General features: G+C 34.9%; 1 protein-coding gene across 4 annotated transcripts in view; it reads left to right on the forward strand.

Annotated features, from left to right (window-relative positions):
* The window catches only part of LOC128983594 (ubiquitin carboxyl-terminal hydrolase 30 homolog), a 42,003-nt gene that overhangs the window by 8,766 nt on the left and 17,508 nt on the right, over positions 1 to 15,729 (forward strand). For 3 of the 4 annotated variants that reach the window (XM_054402938.1, XM_054402936.1, XM_054402937.1), the window contains exons 2-8: positions 1,454 to 1,603; positions 2,001 to 2,179; positions 7,396 to 7,517; positions 10,356 to 10,503; positions 12,043 to 12,258; positions 12,930 to 13,073; positions 14,202 to 14,278. In XM_054402938.1, the coding sequence (XP_054258913.1) occupies positions 1,454 to 1,603; positions 2,001 to 2,179; positions 7,396 to 7,517; positions 10,356 to 10,503; positions 12,043 to 12,258; positions 12,930 to 13,073; positions 14,202 to 14,278 (1,036 nt within the window). The remainder of the gene's footprint in view (positions 1 to 1,453; positions 1,604 to 2,000; positions 2,180 to 7,395; positions 7,518 to 10,355; positions 10,504 to 12,042; positions 12,259 to 12,929; positions 13,074 to 14,201; positions 14,279 to 15,729) is intronic. The other variant, XM_054402939.1, reaches the window with a different exon arrangement.

The raw sequence follows: 15,729 nt of genomic DNA on the forward strand, positions 1-15,729 counted from the left end.
CAAAAACATTTACCTTTCTCCATTCAAAGGAAGTAGTAGGAGGAGGAGGGAAGAAATGGTTATTGACACAGGCATCGGTTGAGAGGCTACAATCACTTACAATCTTATCTACAGATTCTAGAAAATACTGATTGAAGTAGCAGAAGGAAACGTTTTGTCAGGTATAGATAACTGAGCCTTATACATATTAATGTGGTTCCATGCTGCTTTGCATGGGTTTGGAGATTCAGCTATAGCCACGGCTACAGCAGACTGCTTTGCCTCCCTCAACTTCGCTCGGTACTCCCTCCGAAGGCGATGTAGCTCATTAGTCAGATGAGGCCTAGTCTTACACAAGTCGCACACAATCAGGATAAAGGATCTCAGATTTGCCAATTCAGGAGTATACCAATCTCCTATCATTTTAACACTATTTCCGTTACTTGGTATAGATCTAAATACCTTAGTTGTGATGGGGAAATATAAATCAAAGAGTGTTCTAAAACCCTTGAAAAAAACATTAAAAAAAGCATTAGTGTTGTGGTAGTAGCATAGAATAGTTATTTGTGTAACTAGTGGTGAAAGTGGCACTTTGCTGCACACGAGAGCAATGTTTACTCGAGGAATGATCTCGAGTGCAGCAAAGGCCTTTTTCACTCGTATTACACATTATATTTTTCCTACAGTCACTATAAAACATAAATAATTAGTCTTTCAAACACTATACAACACGTTTTTAGGTTCAGCTAGCAACACAATTACACAAATGGTGCCCTGGAGAAAGTAGTACCCGTGGTCCGTATCACTCCGCTACTTTTCTTCGGCAAGAAATGTGCTCCGTCTTTTGAGAATATAGTTCCGTATGTTTTTGTAATTTGAAGTGGTTTCCGCGCCTAAAAAAAAATTCTTTAAAGGTATTTTCTTGTTTATTAAGACCGTAGGAATGTTTTAAAAACGTTTAAAAGAAAAGTCCAGAAAGTTTAGAAATACCAAAACTATAAACACAAAATGACAGGTTAAATCGTAGTTATAATAGTCAATCAGCTGTTCATAGTATTATTATCTTTAAGTGTTGCCAACCTATTTCCAAGCGTACACGGATTACGTGCATAATAAAACCACGCTGTTTTGTGTTGTTTGGTTGGAATCCTGATGTGCGGCAAAGTATAAACCGTGCGGCAAAGTATAAACCGTACGGCAAAGTATAAATATGCAGCAATTAGCAGCTTTCTGTACTATAAACAGTACAGGGAAGCCAACTTTGTCGGGTGACTGTAGGAAAAGTAACTTAAGTTAAATGCTGGTTGATCAGGGAACCCCTCTTATCTAGGTAGGCCTACATTTAGGCCTATTACAGCTACAGTTAGTCAACATTCTTCAACCCTTTTACTAACTTAGGCCTTAGGCCTAATTCTAATTTCAGTTTACCTAGCATTCCACCAGCTAAATTGGTCAATGTTTATATTATTTACAGGAGGTGTCATTGGTCTTCAAAACCTGGGTTTGACCTGCTTCCTCAACACTTTGCTTCAAGCAATGGCGTCATGTGCAATATTTGTTGAGTGGCTAGAAAGTTGCCATGGACAAGGCCCTGTGGCATCTGCTCTCTATTATTTGCTTAAAGGTAGACAACTTCAAACTCCTTCAGTCATTTTCATTAAACCTTTCTTGTTTGTTGGCAAAATCCAAGTTTCTTGAAGATATGTATCTAGTCTTCGGTAAGAAAGCTACTAAATAAATACGGTTCTTTGTCGTGTTCAAATTTAATTTATAAATTAAAATAATTTATATTCAAAATTGCGTTATAGCCTAGTATTATTGTCCTTAATAGATTAGGAAAAGATGTAAATACTTGTTTATATGCCTAGTAATCTTTAGAATTGCTTTTATCAACTACAAGTAGATTCAGCGCAGAATTGGTTTCATTTTAAACACAGCTAAAAATTAATTAATATTGCATTTTAAAGTCGGCTTTCATATCTTTATTGAATGTAGGCTATTATAATTGAGTTATTTTGCAGTTCTCAGCACCGAGCCAGCAAAGCTGCCTGAAGGTATAGAGGAGCCCCTTGCTCCTAGTGGTTTCATACAAGCACTGAGAGGCCACGGTTGGTCCATTGGCTTTGGAGAGCAAGACGCTCATGAGCTGTTCCACCTTATTATGGCAACATTGGAGGAGGAGGCTCACAAAACATCAGCTGTTAGTTACACATGTCTTTCATAGTATTTAAGGTCGATTTACACATCAGTCCAGTCACAGTTCCGTTAGAGTAAAAATATTTTAATTAAAACATAATATTCTATCACATTTTCATCATCCATCTTGTTGATTGTTACAAACAGTACTTAAAATATGTAAGCGATCATTTAAATAAAAAGCACTATTTTCTAATCTCAAACACGTCCGTCAGGGGTCCAAACAATACAAAAATATTGTTGAGAAAAAATCTGAAATTGGGCGACTGGACGGAACTGGGTCAGATGAGTGTAGATAGCGCAATACAAAATCCATTAAAGGATCATTTGTTTGATTGAGACGTGACTGATGTGACTTAACTGTGACGTCCGGTAACTGAAATGTGTGAATCGACCTTAAGGCTTACAATAAATTTTTAGAATCACAATAGTTGGCACATAGTTAACATCTTACAATAACTTAGTCCAATACTATTTTCTTATTACCTATAACTTGGTCAGTTTGGCTAGAAAATTGATTGCTCACAAAAATAAATTTTGATTTTCAGGCATGTTTTCATATACTTGTTGAACTTGTTCATATACATGTTAAGTCATTACTGTAGTACTTCTCATGATTTACAGTTGGCGCCTACTTATTTGGGCCACCTTAGAGCAGGATACTATATTCCAGACAGAATGAATTTATCTTAAAATCCTTTCTTACTCTAAAGCTTGTTGAATAAACTATAGTTCCCCAAATATCTAGTTTCTAAGTCAATGCTAATACCGAATTATGTCAGTACCGGTAGCTGTCTGTATTATTTTAAACTAAAAAAATAAGCTCTTGTGCATGATTTAGCTTTTGTATGTTCAATAGGTTACAATATACAGGCGTCAAGCCAACTTGAAGTCAGAAATTGGAATGCAAATATTGATGACCAGATAAAGTTTGTAAATTGTATATATATATGGATGTTGTATAGAACCGATAAATTTTGAATAGCCGCAAATAGCCTACGGTTGAATGTCCATTTATTAGCAGTAGGTCTATTCTGGTTCTCATTTAACATTGTCACATGTAGAAAGTAAATAACGATTGCTGGAATGAATTTTGTGTGGCTATGATTGCATAGAATGATGACAATGGCACCGCATATTATGCACTTATACTTATGCGGATATATGGTACTTTCGCAGAGAACCTACGATATGTTATTGTGTATGAATAACGATAAATATTAAAATATGTCGACATTTATCTGGTTCAATGTTAATATCGCAATGATTTTAATTTTCCCATGATATAATAGACCATTCATCTAAAACATTTTAAAAGGCAAAGTTTGTAAAAAATGGCGTAGTTATGATTTTTTGGTATGTTATTAAGATACATGAGAGTAATGTAAAACAAAGTTTACAGCTTCGAAAGACACTTACTGCTCACTGCTCGGTGGTCGAAAAAACTCAATTTTCTTGTACTTTTTCATTCTTTTGCAAAAATCTCAAAACCATGTAGCCTATTGTACGAAGGAAAGCGTTATATTCTTTTTTATGTAAATCAAATCCCCTAAAATTTGGTATCAGTTTCAGCTCTGTATCTAGACTTTGAGATAGGCTACATTATTTATAAGTTTTGGAACATTTTTTAAAAGTTGCTAGAGTACAGAGTTAATATTTTTTAGCTAAATGTCAGCTTTAATACTCACTCTACGGCATTGGTAATGAAAAATAATATTATGGTGAATTTTTAGAGCCTTATTATGCGTTGCCACTCGAGTGGCTTGCGACCGCGACTGCTCAGTCGCTGTGGTCGGTGGCCACAGGTGTGGCGAGGTTGCGCGTCTGACTGAATGTTATCATAGACTTGTATGTAGTTTCTCCGTGTGAATTGAATGACGTAGTCGTCAAGTAAAGAAGATGAACTATTTCTACTACTTTCACTTACTAAAAGAAAGAAATTATCCGTATTCCACAAGAATGTGAATAATTGTATTTCAGCTAAGGAGAGGCTAGCACTTACCTTAAATTAAATATAATAGTTTTTACATTAATATAACCATAATTATAGTAATATAATAAAATAACCCCGCCGCAGCAAACCTGCAGACTAAGGGAATGTCCATTTTCCTGGCTGGATTTCTAAAATATTCCCTTTGTCAGATTTATTTCCTTTTAAATAACATTAATTTTAATGAGTAGTTAGGTTTGCTGCTACAGGGAAGGTATTGAGGTGTTTTTTTTATTTATTGAAATGTTGATAGCTTAGTATGAAATAAACAAAATGGCCAAATTTGATTAAAATATATCCATAAGTTAGACGCAAACTACAACAGTTTATTTATTCTTCCTAAGAATTAAATGGGAATTTTAAATTTACAATCTTATAACTATCTCCGTAACCGTTAGGGATACAGCAACGCTTCAATGAACATAAATATATATTTTTTTCTCTACAAAATGGTTTGGAAAGAAATTGTGAAATGTTGTGTTTTTAGGGACGAAAATGGGAAAGAATTTTTACCTTATAAACCCCCCTCCCCCCCATAAACCCCCGTTCCCTTAGTCCGATCATGCTGGTTCGCGAACTCGTACGAATAAATGTATGTTTATACGTTTGTACCAAATTTAATTGAAATCGGACCATTTTTGCTCAAGTTATTAAATTAATTTGAACGGAGGGTGTTTTTGACCTCTGTGGACCTCAAAACGAAAAAGTAAATCGGTCCCAGGTCTAGGTCTTACCCTACGTAAATAGCTTATTCCCTATACTTGGGAAATTCGCTAATGAATATAAGAAAACTTTGACACAAAAATCGTGACTGAGGCCTGGTAGGGGGAGTGGGGGGTGCGGTGTGGCCCGCGACTGGCTACGCGTAATAATCAGCATATAAGAACATGGCCCGCTGGAGGTGCGACAGTCGCGTGGGCTCTCAACTAGTAGCAAGGGTGCGCGACTGGAGTAGCCAGTTACGGCGACTGTCACGTGCCCCGCCATCGCAGTCGCGTCGCTTAATAAGCTCCATATGATAACATGGCCCGCTAAAAGTGGCCTTTGAGCAGTTGCAGTCATGCGCCACTCGAGTGGCCGTGCTTAATAAGGCTATTAGCTTTAATGTAGGCTCAAGTGGAAGCATGTAGGCAAAAAGTTTGTCATTTGAAAAGAAATTTAAACTGGCAGATCCAGACGTTTTTATGTAGTCTATAGCTTAAGTTAAAAGTGTTATGCGTTATTATATTTTGGCCAGGATACAAAATCATGTTATAACAAATGAGTGTATATTCAGAACATATAACTATTTTTAATCCTAAAGCTTACAGATATTACATGTACTGTGCACAAAGAAGAAAGTAACTTAAAACAAATCATCATATTTTGGATTTCTTGGGAGGACCGGGACCAAAATTTCATTATTTTGCAGTAAGTAAAAGTCTTCTAATTTAAGTCAGGCACTGAAAAGCTTAAAATGGAATAAAAACGATTAGGTATACAGCCTTCCACTTGTGCCTACATTAAAGCTAAATAAATTTACCGTAATAATATTTTTCATTATTAACGTTGTAGGATGAGTATTAAAGCTGACATTTAGCTAAAAAAATTATTAACTCAATACTTGAGCAATTTTTTTGAGAAATATTCCACTTCAACAAAAGGTTGTAACGCTTTCTTTTGTACAATACATGGTTTTTGAGATTTTTGTAAAAAAATTAAAAAAGTAGGCCTAAAAGAAAATAAAGTACCTACGGTATTTGAAGTACAAGAAACTCGAGTTTTTTCGACCACCAAGCAGCGAGCACAGGTCTTTCGAGGCTGCAAACTTGGTTTACATTGCTCTTATGTACCCAAACAACATACAAAAAAAAATCATAACTACACAATTTTTCTCAAACAAGGATGTCTTAGATGACTGGTCTATAAATTAGGGATGGACGAGATTGGATTTTTAGTTCGAGACGAGACGAGACGAGATTTTTTATTTCTCATAAAATTTCGAGACGAGATTTCTCTTCTCATACACAACGGGAAATGCACGTTCAAAATTTTTACCTGATTTTGTAACATTGTTAGATGACTGTTTAAATACTAAAATAATGATAATAGGCAAGAATATTTACAATCTTTCATTAAATAACATCAGCATAACATTTTTTTATTAATCACGCCTAACTTATTAAAAATGCCTACGATTAGGAAACATGGTGATATCAGTTAGGATAGAGTTCAACTTATCCTAAAATAAAATAAATCATAAAATAAAAGCAATATTAATTTTTATAAAATAGTTACTTGTTTTGACTTTTTTTATAGTAATAAAACATTCCTCACACTGCTTACACTTAACAAAACTTCTCAAATGTTATTAAAGTAATATTATTAAAATAATGAAAGTAATATTTACATTAAAAGAATTAATTAAATAAGAACGCCTTCGAAAAGGAAACGCAACTACAACACGCTCCTGTATTGCGGGTATTGCATTGACTTTCTGCAGGCGTTTTTAATTTTTTTTTTTTTTTTTTTTTTTTTTTTTTTAATTCTTGTCTCGATAAAAATCTCGGCCAAAAAGTAATCTCGTCTCGTGTAACGAGATTGAAAATTTCCCGAAAATTTCCCGAAATTTCGAGACTTGACCATCCCTACTATAAATAAAACAATAACAATAACATTAATTAAGCTTTTTATTCCTTAGATTCCACTTAAATATTTAAGATTAAAAATGTAACAAATGGTTTGTAGGTTTTTAGTTCAGAATATTAAGTAATAGCCTATGATTATCAGTAATTTATCTTTTGGTCATTGTTTTTTTTTTCATATAATAAATTCTGTTTAAATGGTTTTTATGGATAGTTTTATTTATTAAATATCAATAAAAACGTAAACAAACCAATTTTAAAATCAGTGGTTAGGAACAAGTTTCAACACATATTGCTATTCATCCGATAATATATTGTAGGTTCTCTGCGGAAGTCTTCCTATCTCAATGATGACAAAATTGTGAGCAATTAGAGATTTTGCAATTATTTAAAGAGATGCTCACGGTGTTGCTGCAATTATGTGACGATACTTCCCATGATCTACAGAAATGGACATAGTTTCTTGATTTGCTAATAACAATGCAGCTAACTAAAACTAATACCCTGAACCAGGCCCATTTAAAAGTTCCAACCAGTAAAAAGGTGGTTGGTTTAGAGAGTTCTCACGTGCAGTCACAGCAAGATTGTTATTTTTTACACTTTTAGAATGAGGGCAGTCTTACTGATGCTTTAGAACCAAAACGAAGAAACTCAACTGGTGACGTGGAAGAGAGTCATAAATCATCAGGAGACAAAGGTGAACCACAATCTCTCCCCCCAGTCCTCAAGTAAGTGAAATTATATGGTTACCGTACATAAAAATCTGTAAAATGGGCCATTATGAAATCAACAAATACAAATTGTTTTCAACCTGACAGTTTGATGAAATTTTTCATGTTTTGAGTAATATTTTGAGACACGAATACAATATATATCTATATATATTTAAATCTATCTTTGATCTTTTTTGAAATATACATATTTTAAAATGATAAAAATTGGCTTTTTTAGCATACTCACCGAATCTGTAATATTATTTGACTAGTTGATATTGATTTGATTAGTTCTATTTGCTCTTATTCTATCTCATTATAAAGATGATTTAAGTAGGTAGTTGTAATCTGATACCAAACTCAACCTACTTAGGTAAAAATGGATTTCTTTAAATGTCAAAAATAATTAAAACAAAATTATCCATCTACTAGGAATACAGGGTGGCTGGTCATCAGTATTACAAAAAAATGTTGGTGTAAGTACAAAGTAAATGAAGTGTGATGTGATGCATATAAGAGGTTCCAAGTCTAAACATTGGCTTCCCAAAGAATTATGTTAGTAAAAAAAAAACCATAATTTCAGCAAAATATAGCAATTTCTCAAATACCTGCAAACAAATTCAAGTAGATTACGCCATTTTCGTGTTCTACATTAAATTTTGAATAAGAATAATTGAAAATAATGGAGAATCAATAGTAGAAACTCCATTGTAAATAGTTCAAAACAATTTTCGTAACACTGATGACCAGCCACACTTTATTTAAAAAAACAAGTTTTACATTTTTAAATTATTCCTTGGAGTTGGTTTAGTGGGAAAACTTTTTATTTAATCATTGTAGGATCAGCGGTTTCTTTGAAATCAATACTGGACACCTTACAAAATTCACCCTGTGTATATTTTAATAATCTATATATTAATACACAAACAGTTTCCTTTTCACAGTCATAACTCAATAACGGCTTTGATGGATTTTAAAGTTTGAGGTGTCAAATTAAAGGGATTTTCATGTAGATGAACAAATACGTCTCAGAATATTTAGAAAGGGCACCACTTTAGTACACTTAAGGGCTAAAGTTTGGAAGGCGGCGCTATCTGTTGACATTTGATCAAACTCATTTCCCTTTGTTTACAAATAATATATGGATGTCATTTGAAATAGTTTTTAAGGTTAACCACATACTGCAGGACTTAAAACTTCCAGAGCAAAGCCAGAGTGGGATTATTTTCATTTAAACATCTGTTAAATAAGTCTGGTTCATAAAGTAGTTTCCTAGCAAAACTTGATAAGAAATTGTTCGTAATATTTAAATTCATTTAACTTGCTTCTTATTTTACTGAATTATCATGTAGTTTCGGTTACAGTTCGGTGTGATGAATAAGTGAATGTTTGAAAGTGATTATTCACAGTGCAGTTACCCACCCATTTACAATGTAATTTACAATGTATATCAAAATTCCATTGTGGTGTTTTCTGTTGTTTGGTTTACTTCCGTATTTTATTTAAATTTAAAAATAAGCCACCAGTAAGATGAAGAACTGTGATTGGCTGGAGGGAACGCGGACGTGACTGCTCGCATCAACCTACCAATGGAACATTTGAAGGTTACAGAATGGCAGTACCACCGTGGTGATACATCATGGATACATCTCCTCAGACAGATGAACGTTAAGTGTTTACATTGTGGTGGCTTACATTTTAAACAAAGGAAAGAAGACCGAAGCAGTTCAATTTTCACTCATTGTTACCATAAATGAAAGACCCGTTTACTCATCTGCAGAATTCACTATACTTTCAGGAACTTATTGGAAACTCCCAATCTTAAAACAGGGCTGCGAGGCTTAGATCTAGAAATTATTTGGATAAATTCGTCAACTCAATTTCGCCTTTGCCATGGTCAGCTCTAAAGCTCATTTAGATGAGAGGATCACACAGGGGATCTACAATTTAAAGATCCATGACACGTGTTATCTCCGAGTAAATATCTATTTCCTTTAGAAGGTCATCGTGAACCCTCACAGATGTATAGTTGAGTACGACGTTGGCACTGGACAACGCATGAAACATAATTCAAACAAAAAATGCCATGAAAAAATATGCGGGAATAGGGTCACATTGCCAACCTATTTGCCTAATCTTTTAAAATTGTGACAAAAATGTGTAGGGACAAGAGGTCCGAGGAGTCAAGTGAGATTCATGTGCTTATGCTACTTAAATAAATGTCGCAGCTATTTTTAAAGCTGAAAACAGAGCACCACCTGGCCAATTAAATCTTAGGTCTTTTCCAAAAACTAACAATGTTAAACGCGAATCCGTTCTAGATCCGTCGTTAGATCCACTTGCTTACCCTCATATGTTCCCAACCGGAGACTTTTGTTGGCACCCCTAATTTAAACACGCCTAAAAATAGAACATATAGGTAGTACAAATAATTTAACAATGCTGTAGTATGTGCCGTACTGGTTGGTGTCAAGATAGGGATTAAGCTTGCTACAAAAAGTCTGAAAAACTCACTTTACAGTGTTTGGTTGACATCGACGTTCTCATAGAGCGTCGCCCGCCTACAGTACAAGAGAAAGCCAAAGCATTACGAGAGCGGATCTATATTTAAATATTGTATTCTACTTTTATAATTTTGTTACATTATATTTTTCATATTTCTATAATCAGCCAGAAATTACATTAAAGTGACTCTTTGATTAAGTCTTGCTGTTTATTTTTTTATTGTTTATTGTTTATTCTTTCATTACAGCTTGCAGTTTGGCTCGGTTTCGAGCAACAGGTCATCTAGTGTTACATTATTACTTGAACAAAACCATGCTGAATGAACACTATCTTATAGGCTTAAAATAGGTTTTTATCTTATAGGCTTGTCAACAAACAAGGAGAGCCTATAACAAGGAAAATCCTACCCAAGTACGACAGCAACAAAAACTGTCAGGCCTCTCCCTTCTGTGGTCTGTTGACTAGTCAGCTGCAGTGTGTGGATTGTGGATTCAAGGTAATACAGTACTAACTGTCAAATGAATGTTTTATTTAGTCAGTGACAGTGATAAGAGAGTGCTGGCCAGCCTTTACAGTTTTAACCAGTTTTATCACTTTTTATTCCATTTTAATAATTTGATCAACATGACTAGTTTTTACTATTGTGATTCTGACAGTGTTTTAAAGAATCTTTTGACATACCACAATGTATTATTACATTGAAGATGTGGTTGCATACAATGACCTGACAATGTTCTAAGGAACGAAACTAGTTGTCATACTACCAACTGTGGTTGGATAAGGTAATTCTTCCATTTTATCAATTATATATTCCAACCAAGGGTCACAATGAATAACAAAATTAAATATACAGCTGTGAGGCCATTTGCACACACATAATTTTGGACTGCCAATTTTTTATATACCGTCCCAACTCCAATAGTGAATCAAAGGATTGAACTGAATCTGGCTCGAATTCCACTGATTGTCAGTATAATGCCTGCTAGAAGCCGGCCACTGCCACTGTATGAACTGGAACTAGGGTAATAATGGCAACATAGTGACCCCAACTACTCAACAACTTCTTATGTATGATTTATGTATTTTACTAAATTCAGCTTTCAGGCACATTGACTGTTTACCGACCGTTTTTCTTTTTAAAATCCAAACCTTATTCATTTGACTGGTAAAAATCAGGACTGTTGCAAGCATCTGTTGTCGATAAAATATCAGCTGATGTTTTACCAACCATCTAAAAACAGTGTGTGAGCAAAAGCTAACAAAGCTACATGATTCAAAATTAATGTTGCAAGTAATTGATCACAATCACTAATAGTTAGGGCTAATCGTTTGAACATTAAAATAGTAATCTTAACATAGGTGAAAATCATATGTATAGTAGACTAGCACTGCACTACTCCGGCACTCCAGTAATCCAGGTTCTTTTGATGGGTGTGGTGGGGAGGAATTTAAGTTGAGACACGTATTGTGTAACAGTTTATTTCACATTGTCTATTGTGTCTCTAGGTACCGGGTTGCGGTTGGGGAGTTTCGGCTCCTTCAGCAATAATAATAATGTAATGTAATGTAGTGTAATGTCTATTGTGACTGTATTTAGAAGCTTCGGGCAAAATTCTGATCATTTCCTGCCGCCATGTAGACATCACCATCAACTCCCGCGGTCACAGAAAAGTCATCGTGGTCTTGCGCAATCGGGGCAAAATTATAATCATCTCCCACGGTCATGTAGTCATTATCGACATCCTCCGCTGTTGTGGCAAAATTCTGGTTATCTGTAACTGTGTAGACATCTTGATAGACTCCCGCCGTCACGGAAACTTCGTCGTCGTCATGCGCGATTGTGGCAATAGCGGTTATTTTCCAATGGCGCGATCTTGGTATCGACAACGTAACGAAAATCAATACAATCGATTTTCGATACCGATACCAGTGTCCAAGTATCGGTGGTGTCGAGAATTGATACATCCCTACAGTTGAGTAATTTTTAGTACATATACTGAAATTGAACACTGTTTTACTATAGTGTGTATTTCAGTCAGTCGTCCGTTATGACAAGTTTGATAGCCTGTCTCTGCATCTACCAGAGATGGGCAGTGGTTTTTTACAACCAATCACACTAGCACATCTGTTAGACCGGTTTACCCAGACTGAGTCTGTCAATGGTGTTGTGTGTGAAGGATGCAACAACAATCGAGCTCCTGACCAGCCTCCCATCACTACTACTTCTCTCAAGACACTGTCCATTGGCAAGGTAACCATAACCACCTAAAAACTTGTGTATGTTTAGCCTAATACTAGGGTTCTGCAGTGTACCAAAAAAATCTGTACAATAAGGTTCTGGCCTAATTACTGCAATCGTAGGTACAGCACTTGGTACAAATTCAGTAGGTACAGCCTATAAAATTAAATGACTTTCATTTTACTGGTTGTTGGTTCGGAGCACATAAAAAGTTTATCAGATGTTTGTTTACGACATTCATAATTTACATTTATTACTAGGGCAATGATGCAACAAAAACCCCATTAGCAGTCCCAAATCCATAAATATTTTATCAGGACAATAATTGTTGTACTCAAGGTCAAGTCAAGTACTACCAAGAACTCTAATTATTTACCAACAAAATTTACTGTACCAAAATGCCCTTGACTCCTTTAGTTCGGTTAGTCGGCGTTTTACTGCACTCACTTCCAAGTAGGCCCTTCCGGAGGGGCGGAATATCTAGTCATAAACATTTTTGTCTGCTATCAACTACATCACTCTTTAAGGTGAGTTACTTGGGTCCCCATTCCTTCTCACTCAGTTCAACAATGTAAAAATTAATATTTGTAATTATTTGTGTATGAAACTTGAAACTGACTATATTTCAGAACCCAATTAGTTTTGTTATGACATCGTACAAGTTAACGTTTTTCTGCACTCAGTTGCCAAGGTGCTTATGCATCCACATTCACCGCATCTCCATGGACAAGCATGGTTCTCCCTATAAACGACCTGACTATGTAGACTTTCCTGAGTATCTCTGCATGGATCCGTACACTCAGAATTCAATAATTAAAGAACAGAAGGTAAGATTATTTGCTTTATTAGGAAATTTAAAATTATGTTTTTATGTCTCAATACTGCAATAGTGAAAATATGCACAAAGAGAAGACCTGTGCACAAATTAATATTATTTTGTACATCTTAATACTGTTCAAAACTTATTTCCTTGGCAAAACAAATAATGCAATGCTCTTTAATCTTTCAAAGATTTTGTTTGGTTTAAATTAAACTTTAATTGCAAAAATTGTTTAAGTAGAACGGAGAAAAAGTATGTTGCCGAGAAAACCCTGTATTTTATCGAAGCATACATATTGGTACCATAAGAATTGCTTTTACTTCCTTTAGTTCCTATTCAACTTTTCATTTGTATATACGACTGTACTGTACAGACAATGAATGCTTATTTAATCTTTTCAACAATCTGTGTCATCTCAATAGTATTTTATGTACACCTTGGGGAAGCATTTTAGAATGAAGTTTAAATATATAGCACAGTCTGTAATGAACAGATTTAGAATAGGTCTATCCATGTATTACAGTATCAACACAGGCCACAACCCAAATTATTTGGAATATAATGAAAATTAGCACATAGGTAGGCTACAGTATAAGTTCCAAAAACTAGTTTCCAAAAACTACAGTTTCTTATTTGTTGAATTCTTGTATACAAAATCTTAGAACATGTAAAAAATCATCTTTTGCTCTTTAATCCCCTTAGAGTTGTGAAATAATTGACTTTTAGATACCTACTGAAGTAGACATCCCAACTGTAAGGACAAGTAGCCAATTTTGTAAAAAAAAAGTTCAATAATTTACAAGTGGTTAAAATCCTTGTATTTTTGTTGATGTGATATGGTATAGTTTATAACAAGTTGCTCTTTTAGTTTGGCTAGGTTTTAAAAGTTGGCGTAACCAAAATAAATCAGTAATTCACACCAGCATGCTTTATTGTGGCTCAATCAAACTATGTGCATTTAGATCAGTGTAATCATACAGCTACACATAAAACGGTAGGCTATGTCGTAAATAACTCAAGTATGAATTTATAAACTGATTTTATGTTTTAAGAGAAACTTACCTTTAGGTTCATATTAAAATTTTCTGAATTATATTTTTATTAGCATTATTGAAGCCCCACAACTTGTTTGTAGTTGAAAGAGGATGTCAAACCAGATGGGGATGAAACTGCTGAATGTTCCACGCCCAAATCTTTACCTTGTAGGATGGGGTAAGTGGATTATTGCAATAATCATATATTGTTTCCAAAGTCCTTTTTTTTGTTGCTACGCTACAACTTCCTTTATAATAACTATTCATCAGAACCTGTGCACTTACAGGGTAAGTGTAACGTGTATATTGGGCTTTTCTTATAAGTATTATAAACGCCTAGAATTCTGTACTTTTTAGCTGGGAAAACCAGGAAAAATCCTTTAATTTTGTTTATATATTCTGCTGACAACCCTAGAGAAGGTGCTGGTGAAAACCGTGTGAAAGGAGAAAATCAGTTGGATCCTTGGTGAGGCATTGGAGAGGAAAATGCCAGTAACTTAAATCTTGCTGGTTTGATGGAAAACCAGGTTCTATCATGCAGACCATTCAAGTGTAGGGGTGTGCGAAGCAGCAAAAAATTTTCGATTTGAAGCAACGATTTGATTCAACAGATTTTTGATTTGAATCAATGCAACTTGATTCAAAGCAATACTTAATTTTTCTATCCATACTTGTCAATGGAGTGAAATAAAAAATTTACCACATTTTTGTGTAATGCAGTTTTTTGTTTATGTGGTATTAGGCCTATCCATACACATGACATTATATGTATGGTGAAAAATATTTATTTTCAATCAAATTTTAGAAGAAGCTGTATTACTCAAAATGTCAGTGAGTTGCTTTACTTGCCTTAATGCCTTAATAAAAGGAAAGGCAGCAGCAACACGCTCCTGTATTGCGGGTGTTGCATTGATTTTTTGCAGGCGTTTTTCGTATAGGGATACTGATTCCCACATGAATCGAATCAAATTGGAATTTCGATGCATCGCACACCCCTATTCAAGTGCAATTCAGCTTGAGGAAGAAGACAACATTATCATGAATATTCATTAGGCCTAATATTGGTACCCCTATTAAACCACAATCTGTCTGCACGTCTCTTGAGCATCATGTGCAGCTACATCGCCGCCAAAAGCTAGTTCCCTGTGGCAAGGGGAGCAGCAAAGTTCTCCTACTCAACCAACAGCACCGAGCCTGTCAAGATAGTTGCGCAATGCAGTCCACCCACACTTTGGAGATCCAAGAGGACTGTTAGCAAGCCTGAGAGGCTTTAAATTTAAAAGTTATTGAAGATAGTCACAAGAATATTTTTAGTTCAATTTTATTTAAAAAAAGCTGTTGGTTTTAAACTACAAAAAATTAATTTAGAAGTTTTGAGGTATTATTACCAAACGGCATACCTAAGTCAAGAATTTTGTTAAGTTAGTTGCACACACATTTGGTTAGGATGAGTGTCATTTGAGAACAAGCTTGCTAGAATATACGTTAATTAGATGTGTAATGCCTGCACTGCCAACATGTGACGCCAGCGCCTTTTGCTCAACCCTCGCTCTCAGTCTGCTATGATCAGTTCGATCAGCTGTATATTAAGTATAAGCATGCTTAGTATAGTCACAAACATGTCACACT

Source organism: Macrosteles quadrilineatus, unplaced genomic scaffold, assembly GCF_028750875.1.
Source record: "Macrosteles quadrilineatus isolate MER2022 unplaced genomic scaffold, UCM_ALF_1.0 Scaffold_1__1_contigs__length_201487025, whole genome shotgun sequence".
Classification (NCBI taxonomy): domain Eukaryota; kingdom Metazoa; phylum Arthropoda; class Insecta; order Hemiptera; family Cicadellidae; genus Macrosteles; species Macrosteles quadrilineatus.